Source organism: Gobio gobio (genome assembly GCF_949357685.1).
Source record: "Gobio gobio genome assembly, chromosome: 17".
NCBI classification, from domain to species: domain Eukaryota; kingdom Metazoa; phylum Chordata; class Actinopteri; order Cypriniformes; family Gobionidae; genus Gobio; species Gobio gobio.
The window spans coordinates 19,479,591-19,505,364 of NC_137110.1; the positions used below are offsets into that span (position 1 = coordinate 19,479,591).

Consider the following 25,774-nt stretch of genomic DNA (forward strand, 5'->3'; position numbering starts at 1 on the left):
CTTTGTCAGTCCGGGCGCCTGCCTCAATCCCCAGTGCAACCACTTCCTATTGCACTGGGCCCTGTCAGATGACCACCTACCAACCTCCCCGCCCTCTCCTAAAAACCTAAGTACTTAACAAACATATCTAGACACTTTTTTAAAAAAGTGTTGTGAATGGAGCCCCTGTGTACATAATGGATCTGGTACTCAGGTGGTGGATTCTCCTTTCCTGTCTGGGAAGTCTTATAGAGTCTCACCTATCAAAACAAGGTAAGACAAAAGAGTGAGTTGGTCAGATCTGATTAGTTGATTTTTCACTTAGATATCTATATTTTATGTTGAGATCATTTTGCCAAGGAGTTGTTAAAGCTGTTGTGTTGAAAGGCAAGTGTACAACTGTGCATTTTATTAGTACTGTAGATACATGGAATGGTTTTCTCCTTTTTAGAGGTTGCTCTCTTGGCCGTGGATGAGGATCCAAAATGTTTCACCAGGGATCTAGAATACTTCACTTGTTTTTGGGAAGCACCTGTTGGAAAGTCCTATTATTTTCTCTACATAATTGATTCGTAAGAGTTACTTTCATCTTCTATATTAAACTTAAACTCAAATTGATATATATATACACACACACAGTAATGATATTTTACTATTAAGGGTTTCGTTATGTTCATAAAGTTTACATATTTATTCACTGAAAACCCCTTATCAGTTGATGATCACTAATCTGAAAAATTCTGGGATGAAGGGGATGCGTCCCACTTTAATTTCTATGGCGGTTGCAGACCTGCTTCAAGCAAACATGTTTGTACCAAACAGATCAACAGAAGAAAAAAGATGTGATGTGAAACAACAAATTTATGAGAAGAAGGACCTGCATATTTGCACGTTCCCATCGAGTGATGTCTTTTTGTTTGTTGACACGGACCTCAGAGTGATAGACAGAGACACCAACACAACCGTCTACAGTCGCACTGTCAATGTGGAGAATCAGCGTAAGTTCTACAGAAGCTCTTATGAATTTACTGGTTTTCATTCTTGTATTATGAATTCAAATTAAACGTATCTGCTTATGTCTTCCTCGAAGTTCTACTGTATCCTCCATCAAATATATCCCTTCATCCAACTGGTGAGGTGGGCCAATTATTAGTTAAATGGAAAAGACAAAACAATGCTTTGAACTCACAGTTACAGTATGAAATTCGTTATAGCTCCAAAAACACATCAAGCACAGTTGTACAGGTGAGTTTGGCACACATCCTTATTGAAATATTACTGTATGAGCAGTATATATACTAAATATATATAGTGAAGCAGTTTATTTACTAAATGCAATGTACACTCACTTCTCATAGGTGTCAAAACACCAGCATAAGCTAGTCTCACTGGTCGCAGGAGAAAACTGCACAGTGCAAATGAGAGTCAAGCCTATGGGTGATTCAAATCCGCTTTGGAGTGATTGGTCAAGTCCTGTAACAGCTATGGTGCCACAAACAGCAGGTGAGAGTGACCCCAAAATATATTCAGAGCCCAAAATCGTGGAATTGTAGGCTAGTTGTTTGGCAAAAAAATATATATAGCAGACTACTATTTTCTATTACTTTTAACCAACCCTTTAGGTAACTTTCCTTATGGCAAAAAGGCGCATTTTAATGGAATGCTCGATTGTTTCTAGATTTAGCCTCAGTGGGCCACCAACTTCTGTTGCAGCGCAGTGTATAGAAATTACAAGAAAATAAAAAGCTGCACTAAACAGTTGTGGCGATAGCCTTTTATTCCCTATTGTGACGTATTATATCCAGGTGAAATAGTTTCTCGAACAAGAAAAAATGTAGGATGGGATTGCCGGGACTTGATTCTGTTCTTCAGGAATTGATTCAATCATTGAATCATTGATGTGGTTTGCTATTGCTGTGATCTCATGTGCCCTGTTATTTTAACATTGCATTTAGTGGCGGGGTTATGTAAATACATTATACCACAAAAACAAAGTCCACCGATGCTGAAAAATCATATTATAGGGTAACATGGGGGAAGACGACCTTTTTAAGAACAATGTGCATTAACTTTTAATTTGTAAAGATACTATATGTGCAGAATGATGATGCATCAGCCATTGTGTTATTTTAAGAAATAAATTGAAAAATTTGCTCATTTAATCGTTATCGAACCAAATGTAAAATTATTCGAATTATTCCACTACTGGTAAGTGTGGTACGTTCTTACTTGGGGTGAGAAGTCCCCCCATCTAAACTTGTTATTTATTTGAGAACCAAAAAGGTTCTCAATAATAACATTCTAGGAATTTTCTTTTTAGGTTTTCTTTTTTGCAACCATAAAATAAAGTTCCTAGAACATTGCAGGGTGGTTATTTTTAAATAACCTCAAAATAACTTACAGAACTTTCCTAATAGTTGGATGATTACTGACGTACAGCAGAATAATGATATCGGAGTGAAGAGGTTAGGTAAACATTCCTGCGAATGTTAGAATAATGTCTGGGGAACGTTGGAATAACGTTCTACAAACCAAAAATGACATTCTATTTTCGCTAAACAAAAACAAACCTTAAAAAGAATGTTTTGGGAACGTTAGAGTAATGTTAGGGCAACATTAGAATAATGTAATAATATCGTTCAACAAACCAAAAACTAACATTCTATTTCCGTAAAAAAAAAAAAAAACTTTGCTGGCTAAGCAAAAACAAACTTAGAAAAGAACATACTGGGAATCAAAAATTGTAAGCTGGGAACTCGGACCCAAAAAAATTTAGTTCTGCTAGTTGTTATCTAGTTTAATTACAACTGCGTGACAAGTAAAATGTGTAAAATGTAATGTTTACGAAAACTTTGGTAAATTCAGTCATGAGTTCATCATTGAAAGTATCAGTCTGGTAGTCTTCCGGTTCACACACAGAAGCGTTTTTTGGCTTCTCTGCGTTGTGAATATGTGCTACCGAATGTCTTTAGCGTTGCGCCACTACTCAATGAGTCTCTCGCATGAGTTAAAATTACTTCAAAAACCTTCAAAAACTCAAACTTAACCGGTCCCGAGAGCATGTGTGGTTCTTTTATGAACTGCAGCCTGCACCTTGGTCCCAGAGGGACTGATTAAAAAAAAATCCACTTGCTTAATTTGATTTAAAAAAAAATGTTTTAAACAAACCTAGGTTGACCAAAGTGATGTAACCAATGCAAAATCAGAACATTAAAAGACAAAAAATAAATGAATGCACATTAATAATCAGAGCTGCAAAACACTAAAGACATTACTGAACTGTGACTGTTCAAATAAGTGAGTTTTAAGCATTTATTAAAAAACAGGAAGAGATGGCACTGCCCGAATGGATACTGCAGACTATTATTTGGACCAGCTATAGCAAATTCTCGATCATCAGAATGTTCCAGTTTGGACCTGTGGCCAGAAATCTAAGAAAGTCTCTGACTTTTGAGGACAGTCACACCAGCTCAAATAATTGACCGTGCCAATTATTTAAAAAACAATGTTTGAACTTATTGGGTTGCATATTGGGTTAAATTAACAAGGTCATAAATACCAACATTAAAAGTCACTAGGTCGAAGAGAATCACTTTGGTTTACCTGAACTTAATGTTTTAATATTTGGTTTTATAATGCAATGAAATTACATTTTTAATCATAACTTAAGTATCCATTTTTTTGTGTATGACTGAGGCTCTTTCTTTGATGGAAGACAGCCAGAATGTTTGGGATTCAGTCACTTTCTTTTCATCTTTTTCCCCATGTAAGAAAAGTGAATGGTGACAGGCTGTCATTCTGTTTAATAGTTCATTTTGTGTTTCACTGCAGAAAGAAAGTCATGAGAGCAAGTAAATTAGGACAGAATGTAATTTTCAAGTGAACTATCCCTTTAACAATTAAAAACACAGAAACTTGCCTAAATAACAGTAAACATCCAATCACCTTTCAGTATCTGGCTAATTTTCAGGTGACATAGAATTGCGGTGCAACACTCCTGATCTGAGTCAAGTATTATGCAAATGGAGAGGAGAATTATATGATGACGGCAGCTTCTACTACAGACAATTAAACAGGTGTCATGTTTTTTTTTAATGTTCTCTCTTACAGAAATCAAAGGAAAGCAGTTAGTTTGATTCATTAACTGCAGTCCTTCTTATCTGGTGTTTCAGAAGTTCATGGGGCATTTGGAAGTTGTGTTCCAAAGACAACAACTCTGTCCACCAGTGTGTCCTGAATGGCCAGGAGTCCAGTGTCTATCAGTTTTACCTCAGTGCTGGATTGCAACCATACGGTCAAACTTTTTATACAAAGACTTTCAGCATGAACAGCAACAGTAAGTGTGAAAGAAATGGCTTAATGTCATGTTAGCCACCATATATTGTCCAAATACTCTCAATCTCCAATATTTAATATTTTTTAAAACACATCCTATACTGAGCAAAGTATTGAATATTTTAATCGTTCATTACCATGTGTATACATGCTGATAGGGGAGACCTTGTTTTATGTTCATTTTAACATATCAATTTGTGGGTACCCCCTTGGTCCTTTCGCTTTCTCCGCGGGGCTCCCTAAAGAGCCCAAGTAGTGCTCGCTGCAGAGCATCTGGAGGTAAGGAGGTAATGGCTCTGCAGTGAGTATCCTCTCAAAGTGCGAGGCCCTGTGCAGTTGCACCACCTGTTACAACTCAGATAGTGAGGTCATTTGTAACAATAGCACTCTTTGTATTTGACATTAACCCTTAAATGCATGAATGTTTTGCCAATCATTATTACATATACGGGTCTTTAGTGACCCGGATCTATATCTAACACGGATGGATTTATAACTGTTGCGATAATATAAAACTTTCCTGATATTAGAGTAACAATTACAGAAGAATAAAATAAAGCATATTTTGTAACCTTTTCGAAATTGGAAGGATTCAGTTTGAGCAGATATTTTATACTATCATCACTGTCTTCGTCAGAGCACATTTCCCAGTAAATTCAGCATCTGGCTCATTTTTGCAATCTCAGACATATTCTCAAGACTATCATTTTCAACATCTTCAAAATCAATATTTTGATCGCTGACAGCTTCTTTACCAGATCCACCATTAAGTGACAGTGACACTAATATTAGATTGCGTTCAGTACTTGCTCCAGCAGTAAATCACTGAGCCCTTTCAAGTTTTGCTGATGATACTTGCTGTTCTTTTGTTTTCTGCTTGCGGTCACTTCATCATTGTGTGACATTGCCATCACTTCAGACATTGCCACCTTGTGGAATAATGGTGAATTGCACTTATTCAGTCATAAAAATTTTAATTATAGTTTTGCAGAAAAAAATGTATTACACTGTTACACATCTCGGGTCGTTAGTGACCCATGTTATATTGTTTATAATTAATTGATTGAGGAATACTATAACTGAAAAAAATGAATGAGGAGAAGGGTAGTGAATGACGTCCCGGGCCAATAAAAAAATACCCGAGGTATGCGTTTAAGGGTTAATTAAGTTTAGGGATAAGTTATATTTCACAATGTAACTATATCTGGTCTCACTGACTCAAAAAACCACAGAATTGCAGAAACTAAACAAAAGGTGTTGCAATCATCACTTGTTCTCCCCTATATCAGAGTTCCAAAAATGCACTCAAAATGCTAATTTTAGTTACTAATTCATCTTGAATTATAATGACATATTATATCATAATGCCAATGGGATTCAAAGGTCTGTTTCTTTGCTGTTTTTAACAGTCAAGACGGGGCCTCCAGGTGGTCTGAAAGCAAAGCCTGAGGAAGGAAGGCTCTGTTTGACATGGGATCCACCCTTTTTGAAGATCTCTCAGTATCTAAAGTACCAGATCCGTTATCAGCATAAAGCAGAGAGTGAGTGGAAGGTGGGTGATGTGAATTTCATGTATTTCAAGTGGATAGAAGACATTTATAGCAGTTATTCAACTTCTGTCTTCTTTCTGCTTTGAATTAGGTGTGTTACATTGCTGCATAACACATGTTGAAACTAATTTTGTGGTAGGATTTTACAACACCCAGTTCAAAGACCAGCACTTGTCTGGATGTGCACCGGGGGAGCCAATACACCATCCAGGTCCGAGCCCAACCCAATGGATCCGTGTACAACGGAGACTGGAGTGACTGGTCAAAACCTCTCAAGGTCCTCTTACCTTTAGACAAAGGTAAACATTTGAACACAATGCATTACAACTCTGAAATGAATCAATTTTAACACATTAAACCATTTCTTTTATTATCACAGAGTGGATCTTTATTCTTTGTATACCAGTGACTCTGCTCATCATTGCTTCTGCAATGGTCTCTTTCTTTTCCAGATACTTCCGGTAATCGAATTCTCTGTTGATTATTTTAGAACATTACTGTCAGTCTAGTAGTCTTCCGGTTCACACACAGAAGCGTTTTAGGGCTTCACTGCGTTGTGAATGTGCTACTGGAATGTCTTTAGCGTTGCGCCGCGACACGCTGAGTCTCTCGCATGAGTTAAAATTACTTCAAAAACCTTCAAAAACTCAAACTTAACAGGTCTCAAGAGCATGTGTGGTTCTTTTATGAACTGCAGCCTGCACCTTGGTCCCAGGCGGACTGATACTTGCTTAATTTGATTTTTAATATTTGTTTTAAACAAACCGAGGTTGACCAAAGTGATGTAACCTATGCAAAATCAGTACATTAAAAGACAAAAAATAAATGCACATTACTAATCAGAGCTGCAAAACACTAAAGACATCATTGAACTGTGCCTGTTCAAATAAGTGAGTTTTAAGCATTTATTAAAAAACAGGAAGAGATGGCACTGCCCGAATGGATACTGCAGACTATTTTTTGGACCAGCTATAGCAAATGCTCGATCATCAGAATGTTCCAGTTTGGACCTGTGGCCAGAAATCTAAGAAAGTCTCTGACTTTTGTGGACAGTCACACCAGCTCAAATAATTGACCGTGCCAATTATTTAAAAACCAATGTTGACATTTTCCACTCCATATTGGGTTGCATATTGGGTTAAATTAACAAGGTCATAAATACATTAAACACAAAAACATTAAAAGTCACTAGGTCGAAGAGAATCACTTTGGTTTACCTGAAAATTAATGTTTTGATATATGGTTTTATAATGCAATGAAATTACATTTGTAAGCATAACTTAAGTATCCTTTTTTTTTTGTGGACACGGTTCAATAATTGTAATTATAAAGACTCTTAAACAAGCCTTAATTCCTTTCCTTAATTCAAATCTTAAAGAGATAGTTCACGCCAAAATGAACATTCCCCTTTACCTACGCTCATCTTGTTCCAAACCTGTATGACTGAGGCTCTTTCTTTGATGGAAGTCAGCCGGAATGTTTGGGATTCAGTCACTTTCTTTTCATTTTTTTCCCCATGTAAGAAAAGTGAATGGTGACAGGCTGTCGTTCTGTTTAATGGTTCATTTTGTGTTCCACTGAAGAAAGAAAGTCATGACCGCAAGTAAATTAGGACAGAATGTTTACATTAACAATTAAAAACACAGAAACTTACCTAAATAACAGTAAACATCCAATCACCTTTCAGTATCTGGCTAATTTTCAGGTGACATAGAATTGCGGTGCAACACTCCTGATCTGAGTCAAGTATTATGCAAATGGAGAGGAGAATTATATGATGACGGCAGCTTCTACTACAGACAATTAAACAGGTGTCATGTTTTTTTTAATGTTCTCTCTTACAGAAATCAAAGGAAAGCAGTTAGTTTGATTCATTAACTGCAGTCCTTCTTGTCTGGTGTTTCAGAAGTTCATGGGGCATTTGGAAGTTGTGTTCCAAAGACAACAACTCTGTCCACCAGTGTGTCCTGAATGGCCAGGAGTCCAGTGTCTATCAGTTTTACCTCAGTGCTGGATTGCAACCATACGGTCAAACTTTTTATACAAAGACTTTCAGCATGAACAGCAACAGTAAGTGTGAAAGAAATGGCTTAATGTCATGTTAGCCACCATATATTGTCCAAATACTCTCAATCTCCAATATTTAAAGCAGCACTAGGTAACTTTTCAACCTTTATAATATATTTTCAAGACTCTTGTGATGATACATCGACTTACAATAGGTTGAATGACACGTCTGCCATAGCCTGACGGGGTCTGTAAAGTTTTTAATCGTACTTTTAAACTTCGGGTTTCGGGTAGTAACCCGAGAACAAAAAGAACTGCAAAATTCGACCGCTTTATGGCATATACGTCACTTCCACCACCACCCCCACTTCCTGAAATTCGGACGTGCGAGCTCAACTATCATTTGTTTGCCGAATGTTATAGTCATGGCCGAAGCAGCACAGAAAAATAAGAAAGCTAAGATTTTGTCGGAGGAAAGCAAAAAGAGGAAACGAGAAAGTGATCGGATTAAAGGCAGGACGAGGATCAACATTGGGCCAGCGTTTGCTCGTTGGCGTGAGCTGAAGGAGGAGGGGCTACATACTTGCAAGTAAATACATAAGACTTACAAAATCATATTTTAGGATACCTAACATGTCTGTGATATTTGTTTATTTGTCTTGCCTCAAGCTATAATGCAAATCGATTTTTCAAATTTGCAGATTCATCTATGGTAGCTTGATATTATAATATTGACATATATGGTTATTACCTACCACTCAAACATTGAATTGAAGTATCATATAGATTCTGTAAAACGGGAACCAATAGACTAGGCTTCTATAATGACGCTGGCTTGTAAACGTGAGCATCGCGATCATTTGGCGTTTGAAAAAAAATAAAACCCATGAAATTATATTCATATGACATGCTGAAACATATGCCACTGTACCTGGGATGAAGACATTTCACACGCGACGCAAGCAGAACACCTGCATGTGAACTCCTGCAGTGTTCAGGGCTATAATAGTTGTCATGTCAACAAATGCACGTGCGATGCATCCACTGATGTAGGATGACAGTTTACGACAGTAGTAGAGGACAATACTGTTTCCCAACTGTAGGGGGACCCCGAGAGCAAAACCTACCTAGTGCTGCTTTAATATTTTTAAAACACATCCTATACTGAGCAAAGTATTGAATATTTTAATTGTTCATTACCATGTGTATACATGCTGATAGGGGAGACCTTGTTTTATGTTCATTTTAACATATCAATTTGTGGGTACCCCCTTGGTCCTTTCGCTTTCTCCGCGGGGCTCCCTAAAGAGCCCAAATAGTGCTCGCTGCAGAGCATCTGGAGGTAAGGAGGTAATGGCTCTGCAGTGAGTATCCTCTCAAAGTGCGAGGCCCTGTGCAGTTGCACCACCTGTTACAACTCAGATAGTGAGGTCATTTGTAACAATAGCACTCTTTGTTTTTGACATTAACCCTTGAATGCACGAATGTTTTGCCAATCATTATTACATATACGGGTCTTTAGTGACCTGGCTCTACAGTGGGGGAACAAGTATTTGATACACCGCCGATTTTGCAGGTTTGGCCACTTACAAAACATGTAGAAGTCTGTAATTTTTATCATAGGTACTCTTCAACTGTGACTGAATCTAAAACAAAAATCCAGAAAATCACATTGTATGATTTGTAAGTAATTAATTAGCATTTTATTGCATGACATAAGTATTTGATACATCAGAAAAGCAGAACTTAATATTTGGTACAGAAACCTTTGTTTGCAATTACAGAGATCATATGTTTCCTGTAGTTCTTGACCAGGTTTGCACACACTGCAGCAGGGATTTTGGCCCACTCCTCCATTCAGACCTTTTCCAGATCCTTCAGGTTTCGGGGCTGTTGCTGGGCAATACGGACTTTCAGCTCCCTCCAATTTGGTTCAGGTCTGGAGACTGGCTAGGCCACTCCAGGACCTTGAGATGCTTCCTACGGAGGAGCTACTCCTTAGTTGCCCTGGCTGTGCGTTTCGGGTCGTTGTCATGCTGGAAGACCCAGCCATGACCCATCTTTAATGCTCTTACTGAGGGAAGGAGGTTGTTGGCCAAGATCTCGAGATGCATGGCCCCATCCATCCTCCCCTCAATACGGTGCAGTCGTCCTGTCCCCTTTGCAGAAAAGCATCCCCAAAGAATGATGTTTCCACCTCCATGCTTCACGGTTGGGATGGTGTTCTTGGGGTTGTACTCATCCTTCTTCTTCCTCCAAACACTGCGAGTGGAGTTTAGACCAGAAATCTCTACTTTTGTCTCATCAGACCACATGACCTTCTCCCATTCCTCCTCTGGATCATCCAGATGGTCATTGGCAAACTTCAGACGGACCTGGACATGCACTGGCTTGAGCAGGGGGACCTTGCGTGCACTGCAGGATTTTAATCCATGACGTTGTATTGTGTTACTAATGTTTTTTTTTTTTAGACTGTGGTCCCAGCTCTCTTCAGGTCATTGACCAGGTCCTGCCGTGTAGTTCTGGGCTGATCCCTCAACTTCCTCATGATCATTGATGGCCCACGAGGTGAGATCTTGCATGGTGCCCCAGACTGAGGGCGATTGACCGTCATCTTGAACTTCTTCCATTTTCTAATAATTGTGCCAACAGTTGTTGCCTTCTCACCAAGCTGCTTGCCTATTGTCCTCTAGCCCATCCCAGCCTTTTGCAGGTCTACAATTTTATCCCTGATGTCCTTACACAGCTCTCTGGTCTTGGCCATTGTGGAGAGGTTGGAGTCTGTTTGATTGAGTGTGTGGACAGTTGTCTTTTATACAGGTAAGGAGTTCAAACAGGTGCAGTTAATACAGGTAATGAGTGGAGAACAGGAGGGCTTCTTAAAGAAAAACTAACAGGTCTGTGAGAGCCGGAATTCTTACTGGTTGGTAGGTGATCAAATACTTATGTCATGCAATACAATGCTAATTAATTATTTAAAAATCATACAATGTGATGTGCTGGATTTTTGTTTTAGATTCCGTCTCTCACAGTTGAAGTGTACCTATGATAAAAATGACAGACCTCTACATGCTTTGTAAGTAGGAAACCTGCAAAATCGGCAGTGTATCAAATACTTGTTCTCCCCACTGTATATCTAACGCGGATGGGTTTCTAACTGTCGCGATAATACAAAACTCTCCTGATATTAGAGTAACAATTACAGAAGAATAAAATAAAGCATATTTTGTAACCTTTTGGAAATTGGAAGGATTCAGTTTGAGCAGATGTTTTATACCATCATCACTGTCCTCGTCAGAGCACATTTCCCAGTAAATTCAGCATCTGGCTCATTTTCGCGATCTCAAACATATTCTCAAGACTATCCTTTTCAATATCTTCAAAATCAATATTTTGATCACTGACAGCTTCTTTACCAGATCCACCATTAAGTGACAGTGACACTAATATTAGATTGCGTTCAGTACTTGCTCTAGTAGTAAATCACTGAGACATTTCAAGTTTTGCTGATGATACTTGCTGTTCTTTTGTTTTCTGCCTGCGGTCACTTCATCATTGTGTGACATTGCCATCACTCCAGACATTGCCACCTTGTGGAATAATGGTGAATTGCACTTATTCAGTCATCAAAGATTCAATTATTGTTGTTCAGAAAAAATTGTACTACACTGTTACACACTTCGGGTCGTTAGTGACCCTATATGTTATATTGTTTATAATGAATTGATTGAGGAATACTATAACTTAAAAAAATGTATGAGGAGAAGGGTAGTGAATGACGTCCCGGGCCAATAAAAAAAGACCCGAGGTATGCATTTAAGGGTTAATTAAGTTTAGGGACAAGTTGTATTTCACAATGTACATAACTGGTCTCTCTGACTCAAAGAACCACAATGTAACTATATCTGGTCTCTCTGACTCAAAAAACCACAGAATTGCAGAAACTAAACAAAAGGTGTTGCAATCATCACTTAATCTCCCATCTCCCATCATCTCCCCCATATCAGAGTTCCAAAAATGCATTCAAAATGCTAATTTTAGTAACTAATTCATCTTGAATTATAATGACATCATTATATCATAATGCCAATGGCAGTCAAAGGTCTGTTTCTTTGCTGTTTTTAACAGTCAAGACGGGGCCTCCAGGTGGTCTGAAAGCAAAGCCTGAGGAAGGAAGGCTCTGTTTGACATGGGATCCACCCTTTTTGAAGATCTCTCAGTATCTAAAGTACCAGATCCGTTATCAGCATAAAGCAGAGAGTGAGTGGAAGGTGGGTGATGTGAATTTCATGTATTTCAAGTGGATAGAAGACATTTATAGCAGTTATTCAACTTCTGTCTTATTTCTGCTTTGAATTAGGTGTGTTACATTGCTGCATAACACATGTTGAAACTAAATTTTGTGGTAGGATTTTACAACACCCAGTTCAAAGACCAGCACTTGTCTGGATGTGCACCGGGGGAGCCAATACACCATCCAGGTCCGAGCCCAACCCAATGGATCCGTGTACAACGGAGACTGGAGTGACTGGTCAAAACCTCTCACTGTCCTCTTACCTTTAGACAAAGGTAGAAATTTGAACACAATGCATTACAACTCTGAAATGAATCAATTTTAACACATTAAACCATTTCTTTTATTATCACAGAGTGGATCTTTATTCTTTGTATACCAGTGACTCTGCTCATCATTGCTTCTGCGATGATCTCTTTCTTTTCCAGATACTTCCGGTAATCAAATTCTCTGTTGATTATTTTAAAGCATTACTTTTATGCAGCCTATGAGCTATGACAAAAATATATCTAAAGAATGCAAATATAAAGAAATATTAAATATATGATATATTCTCTGCTTTAGTAAAGTCAAGAAGTCCTTGTGGCCATCAGTCCCAAACCTCAACAAGATGCTAGAAAGCTTCCTGACTGATATCAGTGGATCACATTGGGTAATTGAAATCTGCTTTGATAATACATTTTAATTTGAGAACAGTTTAATTGATGAATTTTAAATATATATATAAAAAATTTTTTTAATTCTGTGGCTATTTGAAGAATTGCAAGTGAAAACTTTTTAGCAGATTTCAATAGATTCTCATTATTACTGCCATACTGTCTTCAATTCAGGAGCCAACCTTCAACATTAAGCAATGTGATGATGACACTACTACATCAGTGGTGGAGATTCTGCCTGAAAAGGAAGCTATGGTAAAACCCTGTAAGAAGTCCACCTGCCTTTCCATCTCTGAGCATGGCTTTGTATCTGATGAAAAAAATGGGGAGAATTTCAGAGAGAATTTTTTAGAGATGGCTCAAGATTATGTGATTTTGAACAACGATAAAATCCCATGTTGTACAGGGAATGACTATGTTGCATTATCTCATGTGAGTAATGAAAAACTAAACTGCTGCCCCAGTACCTTTTGTACCAACTTCTCAGAATGCACCACAAATATTCTCAACCATTCCTATCTCCTTCTGGCAGAAAAGGCTGAGCTTAAAAAGTATCACTCAGCCTGTCGCCAGTACACAAATATGGAGATCACGGCAATACCATGAGTAGCAAATGTAGAGTGAGGTTTAATCTTAGATAAATTAAACTCACAAAAAAAATGTATATATTAAGAGTTTTGGATGAAATTACTTACAAATTAAAAGTGCCTCAACTTCTGTGGAATGAGAGAAGAGGCTTTAACTTTAACGCTTGACTAGTTTTCTAGTTGGTTGTGACATCATCATTCCTGTGGGTGGAGTTTGTTAAAGATAGAATATCATTTCTTGGAGTCTTTAAAGGAACACTCCACTTTTTTTTTTTTTTTTAACTCCCCTAGAGTTAAAAATAGTTGAGTTTTACCGTTTTCGAATCCATTCAGCTGATCTCCGGGTCTGGCGGTAGCACTTTTAGCATAGCTTAGCAAAGATCATTGAATCTGATTAGACCATTAGTATCTCGCTCAAAAAAATTACCAGTTTTGATATTTTTTCTATTTAATTTAATTTGTTCCTTCTGTAGTTAAATTTTGTACTAAAACCTACGGAAAATTTAAATTTGCGATTTTCTCGGCCGATATGGCTAGGAACTATACCCTCATTCCAGATTTAAATAGGAAAAACATTGAAACTCTTTGGTCATTTTTGAGCGAGATGCTAACGGTCTAATCAGATTCAATGATCTATGCTAAAAGTGCTACAGTCAGACCCGGAGATCGTCTGAATGGTTTTGAAAACGGTAAAACTCAACTGTTCAACTCTAGGGGAGCTCCTTTAAACGGACACCATATAAATGCTACCAGGTTTATATGGTAAAGAGAAAGGTTGCACTTTGCACACACAAAGTTGATTAACATATCCATCACGTTAGCATGATACTGGTGTGATAGACAAGTATTATGGGTATACTTTAGAAAAACTGTTAGACGTGAATTTTTTTTGTTGGTAATTTAGGATTTGACCAATATTTTATATAGAGCTTAAGCTTCATTTAACCCTAAATATTCTTTAAATGAAACTGTGTTATACATTTAGGCTATATTGGTTATAAACATTATTTAGCAGTTATGCTTGTTATATTTGCAATTGTAATAATTTTGTAATTGTAATATTGTACTGATTACAACACAAGAAGCAATTAATGTCAGTCAATAGCTTTATTGTATCAAGACATCAAACAAGTAAAATGTGAAAATATCCAACATTTTGGTGCTTTGTATGAAAATTGTACATTTTAACATGACAGAGTCATTAAATGCTAATCAAGAAATGTGTATTTTCTCTCCCACACTAAAATGCATAAAATCTGCTTTAGAATAAAGCATTTGTGCAAATGTTCTAAAGACATTAAAGAGTGAACAGAAAGACATGATTTGAAGGAAAAGGGTATAATTAGAATACACAACAATTCACATTTAAAACTTACTTATAGAACTACACGTATACATTTAAGCATTAAAATTGATAATTTAATCAAAATATTCAATACAATATCTCACATTCAGTTCATAGGAATTTAGCTGTGATCCTCCAGGCAAGATGCAATTCAAAATCTGCTCACTGAATTTCCCAAAAAAGTGGTCAGGCATTCTGGGGATCCACACTGGTTAGTAGGGCAGAGTTTTAGTCAGCCTTCAAGGCATAAAGCACATCATCCTGACTAACATTGAGTCTTATACGGAGCAGCAGGTCCAGGCGGCTTCCCTCCAGGAGAAGCAGCCTACAGGAACCCAGCCTCTGACAAATCGCCAGCCCTTCAGACACACTCACCGGCTGCAAACCCTCAACACGACACAGAGCCTGGTGCTGAACAAACACCTGTAGAAACATTTAGGAATTAAAACATCATCTTAAAGAATGAATTTGCAATCAAATTGAAATTGAATAAATAAGCTTCCCATTGATGTATGTTTTTTTTTTAGGATAGGACAATATTAGGCCAAGATACAACCATTATAAAATCTGGAATCTGAGGGTGCAAAAATATATTGAGAAAATCACCTTTAAAGTTGTCAAAATTAAGTGCTTAGCAATGCATATTACTACTAATTAATATCCCAATGATTTTTGGCATAAAAGAAAAATCGATAATTTTGACCTATACAATGTATTTTTGGGTTTTGCCACAAATTTACCCGTGCTACTTATGACTGGTTTTGTGGTCCAGGGTCACATATAAGGTTCATGATTAGAATAAGGGCTGTTAGAAATGAGTTCATTTATCAGTTTAGCTACCTGTTGAAAAGTGGCCTCTTCCAGACCGAGTCGACGAAACTCTGCAATAACAGCCCTCAGGAAAAGCTGCTCCTGAACAGAAGCACACCTACAATAACAACAAAAAGCAGAATAAAATCAGTCTCTCTTACTTATCGCCAAACAATTGGAGTAGCATGAATGCGTTTCTGTAACTTGTTTTTTTACATTACGATTTAGGAACAACGGGCATAACTGGCGAAAGTTCATATTCTTTCACTCTTATTTTTACCTGATGGCTGCGATGTAGGAAGAGGAGAACATCTCATCCAAAGCCTCCATCACATGACTCATCCCAACCAATCCACTGCTACTTCCAGAGTGCTCACAAACCTCTGTGGCCCGTCGGCAGATATCAAGGCAACGACGCGCATCACCCGAAAGTGCTGCCACCTAGAAGACAACAAATAATCTCTCTTTGATTCATAACAATGATATGTGATGACTACATGTATGTTTAAATTCGCTGTTTTGCAAACACCCTGGTAGCCAAAGGAGAGTCAGGGTATCTGCAGGTTTCACCAAGTCAAATTTAAGACTTTTTAAGACCATTATGAATTACATTTAAGACCTATATTACGCAATAAAAAAAAAACTTACAAAGGAGATGCAGAATCACATAATTACTTCCTCATAGCTCAATCCCACCAGGATTTCACTATATTATATACATGTAATTTTTTGTGTGATTTTTGTGAGAACAAAATGACTGATTTTGTGGTGATCATTTCCAGAAACGTACATTTTTTTTATAATTAGGATGCCACATTTGCCATGTCATTGTGTAAATATAATCCATTTTATGCATCTGTGCTACAATCCGAAAGAGACTCGCGCCAATAACACGAAAGCTGATTGGCTGGCATAAAAGATGCATGTTGGTCTCATTTGTAGTTGTAATACAGCAAACTATAGTTGGACAAGTGAAAGAAAGAACTACAACACCCCGGAATAAACATAAACACACACACACACACACACACACACTAAAGCAGCAAGCGCTGCGGGAGCATTGCACTCGTGAAAATAATCAGCAAAATAGCTCCCTTGACATGGTATATTATTTAACTATAGGCCTATATTAGAAATATACTGAGGTAAGAGTTCAACATGTTTAGTTTGTTTCTTCACGTTTGCCATAACGCTCATTTTATTTCTCCATGAAAGTTTCTCACAAACAGACAGGCAGCGCGAGCCTCATCAACAGAGTGACACTGACACCAGAAATACACTATCCATCATCTTTCGCTGAATTAAATAAAATCAGAAGAATCATTGTGATATAATGCTGCCATTTAAACTATTTAGGAGGCTGGTCAGCAAGCTGTAGTTTGACTGGATTCTGTCACCGCAATTCTATCTGATGACGACGCAGTAACTAATATTACAGCGGGGGGAAATCTGCAGTTTGTCCAATGATAAGTCACTGTGTCTGTGTCCGTCAGACTGGAGAAATGTTACCGGTAATGAGACCAAAAATATTTAAGACCCATCGAATCTGACTTTAAGACATTTTAAGGACCCGCGGACACACTGAGCGTACAAAAACAAAGTGTTCGAAGGGTAACCCACAATGCCTCAGTCACCTTTGCCAAAGATAACATGGCTTCACAAGAAAGTGTTCCTACCTTTCTTGAGACTAGCTGGAGAGCATCTTCTTCAAAAGCCTTTACTCTGTTCAACCTTGACGTGATGATCTGTTGTAGCTGTTTAAAGGTATATGGCTGGAAGGACATTCTTGTCAGTCCCTGAAAGTGAATAAAAAACATTCAGGTTTTATTTCCATTATTGCATTGGCCAACATAATTTCAATCATCATTGAATGGCATCTTAATGTTGTGAAATGGTCTTACCAGTCGACTGGCAACCCGGTTAATCATGATTCTCTCAGGCAAGTCCATAGTGTTTGCGATGGTAAGAACCACCAGACGAGCATTGCGCCTTGTTGGCCAATCAAACAAGTTATACATCACATTCTGTTTACGGGTCCACAAGAGGTCAAGCTGGAAAAAAGAAAGACATAAGGGAGATAAAAACAGATATTCTTTCAGATAGAGGATTGGCAATATATTATTCCTCAAAGTACGAATAACCAATTATTGACCGATGAATGGAAATAAAGACCAAGTAAATAAATGTGTCATGGTAAAGATCAATGTCTGATTGACAAAAAGATTTCAGGCCTACTCTGAAGCTTTGTCAATTACAGAAAAACGGTCTAGATCAGTGGCTCTCAACCTATTTAGACCAGGTAAGACCAACTAATCACCATAACAGAGGGGGTGTTTGTGGTTATTAATGTCCTTGGAAGACGTGAACAAAAGTCTCACCTCATCTACTAGAAGCACAGTTGTCTCTTTCTTTGGTGCAGGAGCACTGAAGCGTTTCTCCAGTAGGGCGGCTGCATGATCAGGTGTTGCTTTTTGATCAGTCAGTTTCTACAACAGAACCATAGTGCAAATTGACAGAAAATACTATATCACACTAAGGAGGAAAGAATGTCAAAATGATAGAGGAGGCAGCATACAGACCTGCAGTATTTGTACATAAGCTTGGTGCGGGTCTGTCATTTTCATGCCATTGATTTCAATGAAGCGGAAGTGAGGGATCTCATCTTGTTCAGCGGACTGCTGAAGGGACCGGATCACCTCATGTACTGTGGCAGTTTTACCAGTACCAGGAACACCTGAGATATACATACACCTACAAAAGAAAAATTCATTGCATGACCCTTTTTTTTTTATTTAACAGATATGAGTTTGTTAAACCTAAATGACAGAATCTTACCCTCCAGTGCCATCAATGACCTTGCTCTCCACAAAGTTGTAGATGTCCTGGAACTCTTGTTCTCGACACGGCAAAGACTCAGGGACAGAGGAAACATGCAACCTGTTGAAAACCAATCATTTACATATAAAGTTTCTGGCAGGCAAGATTTTTCTTTAATACTTTTGAAAAAAAGTCTATTATGCTCACCAACGCTGCATTTATTTAATCAAAACACACTGATGGCAAAACTTTGTCTGGCTATCACCAGACCAAGATCAATTTAAGATTGAACATTGGTCTGGGGAGTCTATGCTATGCAGTTTCTACTGCACAAGAGGTGTGATAAACGAGCATAATTCAAATGACTCTATACGCTATAGGATAGTCCTTCAACCAATCAGACCACAAGAGGCGTGATCAACAGGCAACGACTCATCGCTTCTCTAGCCGTCATAGTGTTAAACCCGCCAATAGCGCACCAGGTGGATAAGCCAGTCTGTGATTGGTCCACGCAAAAGTGTAACAGAAGCAGTAGAAATTAATGTACAGGTTTCCAGACTGAGTTGCAGGGCGAAATCAAATCGCCGGCAGATCAGGCTGGGTTTACCCAGTCTAGGCAAAGCTGTATTTTCAGCAGACATTACTCCAGCCTTCAGTGTCACATGATCTTTCAGAAATCATTCTAATATGCTGATATGGTGCTCAAGAAACATTTCTTATTATCAGTGTTGAAAACAGTTGTGCTGCTTAATGTTTTTGTGGAAACGATGACTTTTCCAGGATTTTTTGATGAAGTGAAAATAAAAAAAAAACAGCATTTCTTTTAAAATGTTATTGACCTCAAACTGAATTGTAGTCTCTCTCTGCTGGCTAAACTTCGACAGGCAGCCTTGTGGTACTTATGTCTGTGCTGTTGCCTACCGTGCCCGTGCTTCTTCCAGAACATTCCCTGGCTTCCTGGCTGGAGCGCTCCTGCTGGGTATGCTGGGGGTGGCATGACGTGGTGTACGTGGTGTACGTGGTGTGGCTGGAGCAGTCTGGAATAGAATTTTCTGAATTTTTCAAAAATGATTTGCCACATGCAATGTTATCTTTATGTGAAATGCAGCTTGGGTTCTGTGAAGACACATTATCTGCTAGCAGGAAAACCCCCAAAACTTATTTTCACCTTCTTGCTGGGTGTTTTACGTGGGGTCCTAGCAGAGACACGAGTTTTCTCAGCAGCCCGGGGTGTTTGGGAGCCTCTACGCTTCTTCACTACAAGTTCATCTTCACTGTCGATCTTTGCCTCCTCTTCCTCGTCGCTGCTACTCTGCAGGTCAATCTTAGTAGGTATGAAGCAGTCATCATCATCACTGCCATCCTCACCATCAGATTGCAGGTCAACCTTGTTGGCTAGCAAATTTCTTTAAAACAGACAATAACATCCCTTTAAAATAATCACTTCAAATAGCACCTATTTGCGTTTCCATGAAATTGATATATTAATGCAATAGATTAAGTGCAAAACAATATCTAGAGCACACAATTAAAAACAGTGAAGCCGGAATGCAAGTAGGCATCCTGTGTGAACAATTGAGAAACTTCAAACTGATTGAGAAACTTGCATTGCAAAATAGATTGCTGTGAACTGTAAACCTATAAATTATTCTTATTTTGGCAGCTTTTCTCAGCAAATAAAAAAAACAAAAACAAATATTTGTTATTAAATATTTATATTAATTTGATTAATCAGCATTATTTCTAATACTTTATTTTTAATTGCCCTAGTCAAATCAAGTAAAATACCCACAGCTGCTTTCTGATGCGCGAGGACACAAGCTGGGCAGACTTCCTCTTAGAGCGAGGAGTGGCAGCAGTCTGGACAGGCGACTCTTCATGCTCCTCTTCAGCTCTATCAGTTTGTTCACAGAGATATGAAGAAAACAGAGTAAGATAAAAAAAAAAAAACAGCGTGACTAGCATGTATATCAGGTTTAACCACAATCGGTCACTTGCTCACTACTGTAAGTTCATATAAGAGCTTGGTCTGGATAATTGAATTTATTGATTAGAAAATGAAGTCAAAGTGTTGGCGCTATTGGCAACATAAAAGCCAAAACAGGCCACGAGAGACTGGCATTCCAGCATATGACGTAGGACGCAGTAGTGTAAGTTCAGGTGACGAACGTGGAAGCAGAGAGGATGGAACAAAACTCTCACCGGAGCGGTCTACATCGTGCGCTGGAACGCCAATCTCTCGTGAACGCGCGGAAGTTAGAGATTACAGTTTGTAAAGTTTTAAATATGGATATTTTCTTACACAAACACATCGCTTCAGATGGGCTTTATTAATCCCCTGGAGCCGTTATGAGCACTTTTATGATGATAGATGCACTTTTATGAACTTCAAAACAGAAACAGCCATTCACTGCCATTATAAAGCTTGGAAGAGCCAGGACATTTTTTAATATAACTCCGATTGTATTCATCTTAAAGAAAAATGTCATATAAACCTAGGATGACTTGAGGGTGAGTAAATCATGGGCTTTTTCATTTTTTGGTGAACTATCCCTTTAAGGTGTTTACATTATTTATTCAATTCTTATGACATGCTGTAACCCAGGACTGCCTTTTGCAGACCTACAGTTTGTGAGCCTCATGTGAATATTTAATAACAATGATGCAGTGGAAAGTCAGCTTTAAACAGCTTTATGTGATTCTTACACCTAACATTGTAACAGATATAACTTAAAGAAACATGGTGAAATCAAGCAGAAAAAAATTCAGTGTGCATTCAGAGCATTTTTAAATTTGGCTCTTGAGAAAATTCGTCTGCTTGCCTCCTGAACCGTTCAGGGTTAAGCACCATTGATTTACTGTATGAGAACACAATCTTAACTGTTATATTCTGCCCCCGCTGGTCAAAAATGTAATTCAAAAGGCAAATTGAAGAGTAATCAACAATAAACAGAAGGAAAAAAAACGTTGTGATGAAAATAACAGTACATATTTAAAACGCATAAAATATTTAATGATTTCAACTGAATAATGACTGATTTACTATGGTCTTTTAAGAGCTTCTTAAAAGCAGAATTGAATTCCGTTCCCGTTTATCAATGTAAAGCTGCTTTGAAACAATTTGTATTGTATAAAGCACTATATAAATAAAAGGTGACTTGACTTGAGTTTAATATTTAAAAAGGTTTCTTTTGGTAGTTTTTTTTTAAGTTTCACCTGTAAAAACACCTGTACACAAAAGTAAAAGCTGAAATTCAAAGCTGCTGAAATTCATTTCACAAGTTAGTGAATTCAATAGTTTTTTAATTCAATATGATAGACAATTCTAACACTTACAAAGCAGCCAGTGCTGGTTCTCTGAGAGCAGTTGAATCTTTCCTGCTGGATGGAGTTCTTGCCCTGGTTTGAAAAGAGAAAAACACATTATGGTTAAACTATGGATCATATTAAACTTACATTAAGACATGAAGAAAGTGAAGCTGGAAGAACAGTTATATGTGCTTAAACAGTGCATTAAGCATAAAAAATAGCCTCATAATGCCTTAAAGAAAGCCATGACTCACTTCAGGCCCCTTAGATTTGCTCTCCTGGGGGTTGCCTCTCTCTTCCGGGGAGTTCTGCCAGTGCTTATTAGTGACTCTGGATCATCACCCCCAAGGGGCTGCACCCCAAGAAAGGCACTAGGAGGGCAGCAGAACTTTTAAAAACAGACTTTACTTTTTTTGGACAACAATTAAAACCATCTTTAACATACAAAGAACAAAATTAGTTTGCTTATTTCTAACTAAAATAATAATAATCACAGACATGAAGTACTAAGCATATAGCACATAGAGAACCAAGACAATTTCAAATGTAAATAGATGTACCTAGTTGTATCGTCTTTTTCATATGCAGTGAGTCTGGGTTTATCAGGGCTCTGTGATGACAGAGGAGAGATATGCTCCTCCTCAGTATGATTAAGTGGAGTCAGTCTAATAGAAATGGAGATGCGGCCAGTTGGAGACATGTTCAACTTAGACGTCAACGTTTTCTCAGAAGCTGTGTCTTCATCAAGAATCTCCCCCAGAACATCATCTCGGGACATGTTTTTATTTGGACCTACCATAATATAAAGAAACACCGTTATACAGTTTAGTGCTATTAAAACAATTAAAAGCATAATGTATGTGGATGCATGGCACTCACCGCACAAGTCCAGCTTCTTGCGAACATGTGGACCAGAGGAAGCTCTGCTTCTCCTCTTCGCACTAAGAGCTTTAGCTGCAGAGAGTTTGGAGGCAGAGTGAAGAGACTCCGCCTCACTGGAGATAATTTTGCCGGTGCTCATGCTACCACGGGTGAGGGTGCCTGACATGGCCCGTTTCAATATTGAGGGGTCTGGGGTTGGAAGAGCACGGGTCTGAAAGCTCCGGGAAGATGGTGGAGGAGATTTAGGGCTCTGATGGGGCTGCATCAGCTCAGGATCCAATGCTCTGAAGGACTTGGTATCCCACAAGAGTTTGACAAATAATGTGTCTTTGCTCTTGTCCTCAGGGAAAGGATAATCAGCTGGGACATTCTTAATCTAGAAACAAAGTTGTCAATATTATCGAATATATTATCATCATTTATTTTGTATTACATTTTTAATTATATAAATACCACTTTAGATAGGCAGTCAAAAGTTTCGATAATTAAGATTTTTTTTAAATGTTTTTTTGAAAGAAGTCTTCTACTCACCAAGGCTGAAATTATTTGATCAAAAATACAGTAAAAACAGTAATATTGTGAAATATTACAATCTTACAACAATCATTCTTATATGCTAATTTAGTGCTCAATTATCATCAATTTTTATTGGTGCTCAAATATTAATAATGTTATTACCATTGTTGAAAATGTTTTGCTTTTGCCGTTTATTTGATGAATAGAAGGTCAAATGAATATCATTATTTGAAATACACATATTTTGTAACATTATAAAATGTCAGTAACACTTTATAATATTGTCTTATTTGTTAACATTAATGTATTAACTACTATGAACTAAAAGTGAGCAATGTATTTCTTACAACATTCATTCATCTTTGTTGATATATAAATAAAATGTACTAATAAATGCAGACATAAACATTACCTAAGACTATGTCTACATTAATCCGGATACATTTGAAAATGCTGTTTTCCTTTCAAAAGGCTCCCTGTCCACACTAGTGTTTTCAAGCTTTTTCAAAAAGTTGGTCATCCACATTGAAAGATCATAAAATGCTTAAAGGGGCACTTCTAATTGGGTGCCTTCTAGACTGAGAAAAGACAGAAAATGTATTTTTGTCTCATGTGGATGAAAGACAACAACTCCCGAACGAAAGTCACAGGACAAACGCAGCAGGAGCACGAGAGGGAAGTAAGAGCTAAGCAGAGCTGAGGTAACGTTAAGCGCGGCTGTCATTTTCAGCGCGTGTCCAGTCTGGCGCGTTTTCTGATCGCATATGGAAGCTTAACTTTCATAGGAATTCATTGAAAATTTGAAACACTCACTTTGATCCGTTATGAATGCCGAGGCCGAGCCGAGCGCATTTACATTCTGTGCGTGAGATCTCTCCCCTGTGGGCGGGTTGAAAACATGTGGAACAGCTCCTTCTACTGGCTATAGTTTTTAGCCTCTAGCCAAAAAATTCCTCAGATGATGCAAAATGACGATATTTGCTTAATTGGAGGATTTTTTCCAGAAATAAAATGCATAATTCTCTCGTCTCAGGGGGAGATGAGGGGGGAAAGTACCATAATTTAAATATACTACAGGGTTTCTACTGATACAAAGCTTAATGCTAAATCAATGAAGTTACCCTTTAAATAACCTTACACTTTAAAAAGGTAGTGTATCACAGTTTCCATAAAATATTAAGCACCATACCGGTTTTCACGGACAATAAGAAATGTTTCCTGAGCAGCAAATCAGCATATTAGAATGATCATGTGACACTGAAGGCTTCTGAAAATTCAGCACTGCCATCAGAGGTATAAATTCTATTTTAAAGGTCCCATGGCATGAAATTTTCATTTTATGAGGTTTTTCAACATTAATATGAGTTCCCCTAGCCTGAATATTGTCCCCAAGTGGATAGAAATGTTGATGGGTGTAAACCCGAGTTCTGGCTGTCTTTCTCTGCCTTTGAGAAAATGACAGGCCAGACGAGCCAATCCTGAAGTCTCCTGGTTTGACGTCCAAGCAGGAACGGTTACCTCCCTTTCCTCCGCCCAGAGAATCTGGCACGCCCATGCAAACGCGAGAGAGATCATGGGTTGTGAATGAGTGAACGCTGGCAGTTTCTCAGTGTTTGGATGTACAAATGAAAACAGAAGTCTTTTTTCAGTTCCTTCTGATCTGTGATCAGTGATTTCTTATGTGTAGCTAATTATTTATTATTCGTGCACACACTGCGGCTTCTCTCTCTCTCGACAGAACGGTGTTTTCGTGTTTTCTATCTTGTGAGTCAGTGTTTTTGTACGTCCTCGTCGCGTCTATCGGTTCTACAATGTGCATACAGTCGTTTCTGCTCAACATAGAGAGCCACATCTTTACAGATAAACCTCACACACGCCGAAGCTCCGGCTGACCGGTGGGCCTTCAACATCCCCGACCCCCAGTACTGCATCTGGCCCACAGCGGAGGCGCCTTACGCGGCGCGAGATTAAGCAGAAGGGGGGTAAGCGTGAGCGTATCCGGCTAGGCTAGCCAGCTTTCCCCACAATACACTGGATTACATTCGATTACTGCTGTTGTGTCTTTGTTTGCGCTGTGTACTCAATGCGCGTCACTGACGCTTTTCATATGATAGGAACATGTCTAAAAATAATGCTATTATCAACACTTACTCGTAACTCGTTCATCTCGACAGCTGTAATGGTACTTTGCATGTGTTACAAAGTTGGTAATAATGATGAAGAAGGACTTGACGTGACTGGGACTCGTGTTTATTCAGAACTCTCAGATACAAACACAAACTCGTGCTGACAGACAGCGCTCTCATAACTCAGTAGTTACTATAAATAACTTTGTTAGCAATCGCTCTGTCTCCGTGATGTCCGGTTCGGGAACGAATCATTCTTTTGAACCGGTTCTTTTTAGTGAACCGAATCAGTTCACCAAATCGGACTGAATCGTTCTAAACGGTTCGCGTCTCCAGTCAGCGCTGATCCATAATTTACTAAAGTTACTAACTTTCTGACATAAGTGACAGTCCCTCCGACTAGAAATAAACTAATAACCTGAAGTATATGCTGTAACTACAACAGCACTGAACTGAGACTGACAGAATGGATCTGAAGTGAACTCAGGTCCATCCGTCTCTCTGGCAGCAGCTCGTGCCTCGTAGACCTTGTTAAACCACGCCCCCTCCGCTCATTTAAAA

General features: G+C 38.3%; 2 protein-coding genes across 2 annotated transcripts in view; one reads left to right on the forward strand and one right to left on the reverse strand.

Moving 5' to 3' along the window:
* Nucleotides 1-129: 129 nt before the first annotated feature.
* Nucleotides 130-14,692, forward strand: mpl (MPL proto-oncogene, thrombopoietin receptor). The gene is made up of 16 exons (XM_079841282.1): nt 130-252; nt 431-551; nt 802-977; nt 1,070-1,224; nt 1,338-1,482; nt 3,950-4,055; nt 4,152-4,315; nt 5,724-5,866; nt 6,004-6,163; nt 7,570-7,675; nt 7,771-7,934; nt 12,000-12,142; nt 12,281-12,440; nt 12,521-12,602; nt 12,730-12,817; nt 12,996-14,692. Exons 1-16 carry the CDS (start codon nt 177-179, stop codon nt 13,425-13,427), a joined length of 2,421 nt encoding a protein of 806 aa, XP_079697408.1. The 5' UTR covers nt 130-176; the 3' UTR covers nt 13,428-14,692.
* The window catches only part of orc1 (origin recognition complex, subunit 1), a 13,670-nt gene continuing 2,393 nt past the window's right edge, over nt 14,498-25,774 (reverse strand). Inside the window, exons 5-19 of the mRNA XM_079841281.1 lie at nt 22,569-22,947; nt 22,250-22,481; nt 21,944-22,060; nt 21,717-21,779; nt 20,173-20,274; nt 19,549-19,786; nt 19,302-19,417; nt 18,399-18,500; nt 18,143-18,314; nt 17,942-18,049; nt 17,465-17,614; nt 17,240-17,359; nt 15,844-16,004; nt 15,594-15,681; nt 14,498-15,176 (exon numbers count right to left, since the gene is read on the reverse strand). Of these exons, the coding sequence (XP_079697407.1) occupies nt 14,982-15,176; nt 15,594-15,681; nt 15,844-16,004; nt 17,240-17,359; nt 17,465-17,614; nt 17,942-18,049; nt 18,143-18,314; nt 18,399-18,500; nt 19,302-19,417; nt 19,549-19,786; nt 20,173-20,274; nt 21,717-21,779; nt 21,944-22,060; nt 22,250-22,481; nt 22,569-22,947 (2,343 nt within the window). The 3' untranslated portion in view covers nt 14,498-14,981. The remainder of the gene's footprint in view (nt 15,177-15,593; nt 15,682-15,843; nt 16,005-17,239; nt 17,360-17,464; nt 17,615-17,941; nt 18,050-18,142; nt 18,315-18,398; nt 18,501-19,301; nt 19,418-19,548; nt 19,787-20,172; nt 20,275-21,716; nt 21,780-21,943; nt 22,061-22,249; nt 22,482-22,568; nt 22,948-25,774) is intronic.

Coding starts and splice junctions, on each gene's coding strand:
- mpl (XM_079841282.1), top strand. CDS start 177: ATGGATCTGGTACTCAGGTGGTGGATTCTCCTTTCCTGTCTGGGAAGT. Junction 253..430: donor GTCTCACCTATCAAAACAAG/GTAAGACAAAAG, acceptor TCTCCTTTTTAG/AGGTTGCTCTCTTGGCCGTG. Junction 12,603..12,729: donor TTCTTTTCCAGATACTTCCG/GTAATCAAATTC, acceptor TCTCTGCTTTAG/TAAAGTCAAGAAGTCCTTGT.